The sequence below is a fragment of the Mustela lutreola genome, chromosome 3, assembly GCF_030435805.1.
Source record: "Mustela lutreola isolate mMusLut2 chromosome 3, mMusLut2.pri, whole genome shotgun sequence".
NCBI lineage: Eukaryota > Metazoa > Chordata > Mammalia > Carnivora > Mustelidae > Mustela > Mustela lutreola.
Genome location: NC_081292.1, coordinates 137,496,554 through 137,504,994, shown reverse-complemented (window position 1 = coordinate 137,504,994; position 8,441 = coordinate 137,496,554). Strand labels below are relative to the sequence as shown.

The 8,441-nt window shown below is 34.1% G+C and overlaps 1 protein-coding gene across 1 annotated transcript; it reads left to right on the top strand.

The window, feature by feature from the left end:
* The first annotated feature begins 1,412 nt into the window (after nt 1-1,412).
* PJVK (pejvakin) lies at nt 1,413-7,423 on the top strand. Its single transcript, XM_059168940.1, has 6 exons — nt 1,413-1,623; nt 2,911-3,106; nt 3,860-4,001; nt 5,159-5,276; nt 6,726-6,824; nt 7,038-7,423. Exons 1-6 carry the CDS (start codon nt 1,413-1,415, stop codon nt 7,328-7,330), a joined length of 1,059 nt encoding a protein of 352 aa, XP_059024923.1. The 3' UTR covers nt 7,331-7,423.
* The last annotated feature ends 1,018 nt before the right edge of the window (nt 7,424-8,441 follow it).

Here is an 8,441-nt window from a genome sequence, read left to right as displayed (position 1 = left end):
GGGTCCTGGGATCGAGTCCCGCATCGGGCTCTCTGCTCAGCAGGGAGCCTGCTTCCCTCTCTCTCTCTCTGCCTGCCTCTCCATCTACTTGTGATTTCTCTCTGTCAAATAAATAAATAAAATCTTTAAAAAAAAAAAAAAAAAGAAAGAAATGACTCCCCGTGCTTTCTCTGCGTGGTTGAAGATTGCACAGTGCTGTTCACACAAAAGGACGTTATTAAAAACTTTTAGTGATTTTTGGTTTTGGGTTTTTTGTTTTGGTTTGGGTTTTTTTTGTTGTTGTTTGTTTTGGGTTTTTTTTTGTTACATGAGAGTCTGGATACTCGCAAGCAAATGAAAACAGCTGAATCCTGAATCTAATCAAATTGATTTATATTATTTGGGGCTTGAATTAGGCCTATTCTGTCTTCCTTCCACTATCCCTTCTGTATATGTGTGTATCGTGATTACTACCTATTATATTTTAATGACTATTTTACTGTAAGTACACATAGCCACTTTTTCAAGCTATTTGAACATCCACATAACTATGGCAATACAATATTTCAAGCACTCAGCTTTGTTTCTAAACGTTTATTTTTTGCCCTGATATCTTAAAAACAAGGCCAAACTTGATATAGCTCTCTTTAAAGGTTGAGTAACTGAGATAATAATGATGAAACAAAATAAATGCAGCACTATTTCGAAGAGTTATCTATGTGCCAGCTACAGAGTAAGAAACCCCTAAGTCATAGTTTATAGTTATTTATATATGTTAGTATTACATAGTTATTTCTGCATTTATATATGTAATATGTCTTTTATTTGTTATTTCATAAAAATTGGTGTGCAGTTGCTTCTCTATATTGTGAATTTATATTTTATATCAATCACTTGGTTTTGTAGCATATAAGAAGGGAAATGAATGAACTGTATACTATAAGGATTCAAAATAGCACTTTAATGTTGCCACACTTGGCATGATATTGTTGTGAAGGAATTCCCTTTGGACTAGGTCCACTGCAGGTGGTATCCAGGGCTAATGTTAGTGCCTCAATTGCCTTGTTCCCATAGAGCTATAGGTTTCCTCAAAACTGGCATACTACCATCAACAGCAACCCTCATCAAGGACACTGGTAGTATTTTAAAATTAGTAGTTTTCTGCATAAGCTTATTGACTGCAGTTCCAACTGACTTGCTCGCAGTATATCATTTAACACTGTTGATCTATAATTCATTACGTGAGCACACCAAGAGAGGCAGTGTTGTGAATTGTACACTGGTATGCTACTTGGTGAAACCATGTTTTGTATTTTTAATGTGTTCAATTATATTTAAAATCAAGCAAGTCTGAGGTGTGTGCCTGGCTTTCTTTGAAAGTATGGATTGTTATCGGAGGGTTGCAATTGAGGACGTTTTGATACCATAATAATATGTTTGCTGCGGCTACCAAGAGCTTTGTCAAGCAAGTTGGAGATGGAGGGAGATTAGTTCCTGTTCCAAGCCTCAGTGAGGCTGACAAATACCAACCTCTAAGTCTGGTGGTAAAAAAGAAGCGATGCTTTCTCTTTCCTAGGTATAAATTTACCTCAACACCTTTTACACTGAAAGATATTCTTCTAGGAGACAGAGAAATTTCAGCTGGTAAGTTTAAATATCTGTTTGGGAGTGACTACTCATTCAGCTGTATTAATGACATTTTAAATATCAGTTGTATATACTAACATTTGTAATATTTGCACATTGATAAAAGCAACTTTTCTTAAGATAGTAGTATTAAGATTAAGATTAATAATATCTAAATTTGTGTAGTATCAAATCTCATTGGTTGAATAATTTTTGTGTAGCATCAAATCTTATTGGTTGAATAATTTTCCAACCTATTTTGTGAAATTATTTATTGTGTAATTTTCTTTTGAGTATTTTATAGGCTGTCTAAATTGAATCAATTTAGAATATGACAAAATAATATATTTCTGTATCTATAAAGTGGGATATTACTTAGTCTTACCTATCTCACAGGGTCAAATGAGATGAAAGTAATTTACATTTATTTCTTATGACTCAGTTATTGCAATTGGTCAACTGAATTGTAGTTTACAGGCTAGATTAGAAAGTAAATTGACATTTTGACAAATTAGTCTTATAAACACTTGTTTTTCTTTCAACCATTCAGTGGATCTTATAGCTTTCAGAGTTCTTTTGGTGTAACAAAGAAATTGAGTTCTCATTTAAGTACTCTATTTTTTTTGTTATTGTAAATTAATTGAGTTGCTATTTAATTTTTTAATTAAAATTTTTTTAGTTAATAATATTTAATAGTATTATGTGGTGACAGGTGGTAGCTACATTTGTGGTAAGTATGGCATAATGCATAAATTTGTTGAATCACTATGTTGTATACCTGAAATTCATGTAACATTGGGTGTTAACTACACTCAAAAAAATTGATTTTTTAAAAAAGAGTTCATTCTCTAGCAGGAGTGATATTTTACATGATTTAAGATGTTTGACTGTTTTGGGGCAATTGGGTGGTTTAGTCGGTTAAATGTCTGCCTTGGGCTCATGTCATGATCCCAGAGTCCTGGGATCCCTGGACTCTGCTCAGGCTCCCTGCTCAGCGGAGAGACTGTCTCTCCCTCTGCCTCGGCCTGCTGCTCCCCCTGCTTGTGCACTCTCTCTCTCTGTGTCAAATAAATAAATAAAATCTTCAAAAAAAATGTTTATGTGTTTTAACAATAAGGTCATAATGTATATAAACATGTAATTTTTTCATTTAAATGAGTTGCTACTTTAAATCTCAGTGTGAAACATCACCTTTCTCAACGTTTATGTAATGGAGTCTTACATAGTAAATGAATGCATTACTATAAATAATCTATATTAGATGAAGTCAAGACATTTAAAAATATTGATTTCCTTTTCATAAAGGTATTTCATCTTATCAGTTACTGAATTATGAAGATGAATCAGATGTTTCACTCTATGGAAGGCGAGGCAACCATATTGTGAATGACGTTGGGATTAATGTCACTGGATCAGATTCTGTGGCAGTAAAAGCTTCCTTTGGTGTGGTGACCAAACATGAAGTGGAAGTGTCAACATTACTCAAGGAAATTACTACAAGGTCAGTAGAAGAATACTTAATATGCTTCAGTGTTTCCATTAAGTATTTTAATTGTATAAACTTTGTTATAAACAATGCTGAAAACATTCAGGTTATGTATATTGTCTAATGTAATTTATGTGCTTGAAATATACAAATTAGCAATTTATCCAGACCTTAGAGAAGGGTAGATATAAAAAAAAAAAAAATCACATGGTTTAAACAGATTTTTTTAATTGTTCCACAAAATTGCTTTGGTCCTATACACAGGTACTAAGTTATTAGATTAAAAGGATACACTGTGGCACCTGGTCAGCTCAGTGAGTTAAGTGGCTGACTCTTGATTTCAACTCAGGTCATGATCTCAGGGTCCTGGGATTGAGCCCTGTGTCTGGCTCTGTGCTCGGTAGGGAGTCTGCTTGAGGATTCTCTCCTTCTCTCTTCTTCTTCTGCCCCTCCCTCTGCTTGTGCTCTCTCTCTCTCTCAAATAAAAACAAATCTTAAAAAAAAGAATACACAAATCTGCTTCCAACAGATATTCTAAGGGAATCTCTTCCAACAGACTCCTATAATAAGCATGTTTTAAGAAAAGAGAAAGGAGAGGCAGATTACTAGTGGCTATGGAGCATATTTTCTGATTTGTATTAGACCTGCCTTGATTTGTTTTTAGTTAAGGTGGACCATGAATGAGTAACACATGACAGCAAGAAACGTACTCGGTTATATAGAATTAGAATGTGACATTCTTGTGAATATCTCTATTCTTTATTCTAGAAAAATTAATTTTGACCACAGCTTGATACGTCAGGCAAGGAACAGCAGAAAGGCAGTATTGTGTGTGGTCATGGAAAGCATTCGAACCACACGACAGTGCTCACTGTCTGTGCATGCTGGAATTCGTGGGGAAGCCATGCGGGTAAACCATACTCATGAGGTTTCTCTTACTAAAAATGTGCAATGGGAATTTTAAAAAAGTACTCAGTGTCTAATGAGATGTGTGTGTTTTGTCAAGTGTTGAGATTAAAGAATTACAAGGGTATATAGGATTTTGCACAGTAATGATTTTGTTTTAGAATTTTTAAAAAATCCAAGAAAACTTCAATTCTGAATGTGTAACATAATGCAAACAAAACACTAATCCTTATGAAGTAATGCATATTGGAGTTCCTTCTATGACTATTTAAATGATGTTTTAAGAATAAAGTTTGAATGCTTATGTTGAATTCTTGATTTTATTTTTAAGTGAAGTACTTTATATTGCATTTTTAAAAAGTCGATTTTATATTTTTTTAACTTTTCTAAAATAATATTGTGAATGGTCAAACATGCTTCATTCAGTGTTAAATACCTAGAACAACAACAACAAAAAAAAAATCTTGAAAGTTACTTGTGTTTAGTTCTCAGCATAGTATTGTCTTTGTCATTCACATAGTAATGACACATAATAATGACTTGATTTGTCTTACCAAAATCATTTGTTAGAAAAAGAGTCCAAAGAAAAACGTTTTGAATCTTTGCAAATTAAAGTTCTGTTTAGTCAGTGGCTACATTTAGCTGTCCACTGAGTTGTTTAACATTGGATCATTCTGGGGGCACAAATTGAAATATTTATTTAATTGTTGGAAATTATTTTGGTAAATAAATTGATAATTGCTTTGGAAAGCTGCTGAAAACTCTAGGAGCTTTGGAACAATTGACAGAGTAGGCTAAAAACAACTGTAATTCTTAAACAGTTGGTTTGTGGTTGAAAGGAAAAGGTGTCTATGTCAGCATTACTGTTGCGGCAGCACTACTCATTGGCCCTAGGACCAATGTTAGTGAGAAAGTGGTGAGTGGTATTGCCTGGATTGTGAGACCTCCATTGGACCATTTGGACTTCTGGTATAGACAGTTAAATTCAATGGGATAATTTGTTTTTGTCTTTTTTTTCACATTTTTAAAAAATTTTTTATAAATATATAATGTAATTTATTTTTGTCTTATCAGTAAGATTGTATGAAATGTTTTGTTTCTCCAAAAAGCTATCCTTATGTGTTATGCCCCTTAATAATGTTATTTACTTATTTACTATAGTTTCATTTTATGGATGAACAGAATCCCAAGGGAAGGGACAAAGCTATTGTTTTTCCAGCACACACAACCATAGCTTTCAGTGTTTTTGAACTCTTCATTTACTTGGATGGTGCCTTTGGTAAGTGAATGATTTGCATGAAACACTGAAATGATTATACTTTTAAGAAGAATTTAATGGGAAGCAAACACATACACACCCTCTCTACGTAATTCAGGAAGAATGATACTCTCAGTACTGTCAGTCTTATGCTTGGCTAAAGCCCCTGGGAAAGACCTTCCGGTCCCACTTACCCGCTCCCTCTTTTCTGATTCTTGGGGAACGCTGCAGACTCCCTACCACCCCATGTGCGATTATAGAGAAGAGCTCACATGCAATCCACTGACAAAGTTTTTCTTGACTTACATGAGGAGATAATAAATGATCTTCTAATAGGTCGTTTTTGAAGACAGCAAATAAAGGAGTGGGTAGGTAGTTAAGATGCCTGTCAGAGTCTGCGTGTCCAAACTAAGATACCTGAAGACAAATTCTTTTCAGCTTTATCTTTCATGGGTCCAGTTTCCCCCCAACTCTCCCTAAAAAATAATTTTGACAGTATAAATGCTTACCCTAAAATTGTCTTTACCCTCCAGAATGCCTTGTATACCTTATATAATAGTGTAGCTCGCTTTAGATTTTTCATGGGTCTTTAAGAGGCCTGCGCCTCAAAGGATGGGCAAGGGAGCCCCCTCACCATAGTAATTCGTAGACATTTTTAGACCTGTTTGTTTCTGTAGTTTTGTGAGAAGTGAGAATGGGAAGTCCAGAAACATGACAAAACATGCTAATTACAGTCTATTTGGGACATTTCAGTTATAGGTTTTTACAATTATATTGATCTTTAGGAGTATAAACTGTTAGAACTGACACAGGTATTGAAATTTAAAATGTGCATACGCTTTTGGGAATTTATCCTACAGAAATACTTAAACATATGGGAAGTGATATGGGTATAAGGATATTCAGTTTGTAAGAGTGAAAGATTGTAAATAATCTTAAGATCTATTACCAATTACTAGTTCAATAATGGTGCATCCATAACTACGGAATATTATGAAACCATTAAGAAGAATGAGATATGGGCACTGACATGGAAGAATGTCTAAGAGATATTTTTAAGAAATGTGCTTGGTGTATAACCATTTGAGCCTAATACACACACACACACACACACACACGTTCTTTTATGTGTGTATGAGCCTACACACACACACACACACACACATATTCTTTTATGCTTATAAAATATACTGAGTATATCTGGAACTATACTCTGGAAACTTAACAGTGATTACTTGTGGGTGGAAAACTGAGGCTGGGGTCTAGGGTATACTGGAGACTTGTTACCATATCTCCCTTTTGTAGTCTGGATTTCGTGCCATATGAATATTAACTTTTCTAAAAATACATAAAATTTAATTAAAAAAATACAGTGAATGGCATGTACCAGCATTCATCAGCCACAACTAAAACTCCCAATGAAATTTGAGTTGTCCAAGTCATAGCATCTTCTAAAATTTTTTTTTATAGACCTTTGTGTCACTTCAGTGTCAAAAGGAGGATTTGAGAGGGAAGAAACAGCAACGTTCACGCTGCTCTACAGACTGAGGAATATACTATTTGAGAGAAGTATGTCTGTTATAGAGTATTTCAAATGTCTCTTTCCCTCTTGGATTAAAACTTGAGTTTGTCTAATCAGTACTCCTTGTCTGTTGAGGATTTTAAATCTAAAAGCCAAATCATTTCATGACAGATGGTTTAGATTCACGTATTTGTAAATGGGGTTTGGTTATATATTTCTAATGTGACTTCTAACACATTTCTTTGCTTTTGTGCTTTCAGATAGAAGAGTGATGGATGCCATTTCTCGCTCCCAGCTTTACTTAGATGATCTGTTTTCTGACTACTATGACAAACCTCTCAGCATGACTGATATTTCTCTCAAAGAAGGGACCCATATCCGAGTTAACTTGCTTAATCACAACATTCCAAAAGGACCTTGCATACTCTGTGGGATGGGAAACTTTAAAAGGGAGACAGTTTATGGGTGCTTTCAGTGCTCTGTCGATGGGCAGAAGTATGTGAGACTTCATGCAGTTCCTTGTTTTGATGTTTGGCACAAGAGGATGAAATAAAGTGGAAAGTGAACGTAGTGTTTTAGGTGCAACTGTGCCACATACCTTTCCAAAATCATTTGGGTATGCTTTGATAAATTGCGGCAAATTAAAGAGGGGGAGGAAAGAGAAATTAACCTGTCTGGACATCATTTTCTTCCTCTATAAACATGGAGATGATAATAGTATCTGGCCTACAAATTGTCATAAAGATTAATATTGTTTGTGTAAAAAAAGGTTAAATATAAAATTCAAAATATAGATGTTCCTTCCTGAAATCTACCAGTTACTTTAGAAATATATTTGGGATTCGGCTATCATTTTAGATAACTTTACATAGTGATTTTTCTAAATATCAATTTTATCTTTAGTTGATTTTTAATTCAACATTTAAGAATGACAAGAGGTTAGAAGTGATGACTTTATGATGCTTTAACCATTGCCTTAGGTCTGTGTAAAATGAGAAAAATGTGTTAATAATTTAATGTAATCCTAAATGTTTAATTGTGGTATCAAATGAAAAGCACATTGAGCTCTGGGTGGGGTTTTATGGACACAGTTCACAGGGTGACTGAGAGCAGTGTGCTATTGTGAAATGTGCACAGGCTCACTGGTTTTCTCCTTATAGAAACTCACTACTGTCATTTTAAAGTTAAGACCACTAGGACACCTCTATCTTTCTCCTCTGAAAATGTTTAAAATATTTAACATATTCAGTTCTGAGAGATCTTTTGCATCCACCCTATAAGACATCTGAGATTTTTCATACACAAACAACCTAAATTATTAATTTATTATATACCCTTATTTTAATAATTGCAGAAGTAATGAAAATTCTAGAACTCAAAATGTAGCAACAGCATTCACTGAGATATACACCTGTGAAAGTATAAAGCAATTGGGTAACTATAAAATGCCTGATTATGTATGTAGAATGATTAAATTTTTACTTATTTAAATTTGACCAGAGTTTTAGAATCAATCTCCATTTTACTTCATCTATAATTTTTAAAAACAGAAGTTTAAAAGCATTTGGAAAACAATGGGACAGAAAGGACAGAATTACAAAGTTTTCTTCATTATGGAATGATTTCCGTTTCTTCTTCCACTGTGTTGGTGGTTTGAGCCGAAT

Bases quoted from the DNA above. Each gene is read 5' to 3' on its own strand.
- PJVK (XM_059168940.1), top strand. From the start codon at position 1,413: ATGTTTGCTGCGGCTACCAAGAGCTTTGTCAAGCAAGTTGGAGATGGA. The intron at 1,624-2,910 runs GTAAGTTTAAAT...CTTTTCATAAAG, and splicing joins AGACAGAGAAATTTCAGCTG to GTATTTCATCTTATCAGTTA. The intron at 3,107-3,859 runs GTCAGTAGAAGA...TCTTTATTCTAG, and splicing joins CTCAAGGAAATTACTACAAG to AAAAATTAATTTTGACCACA.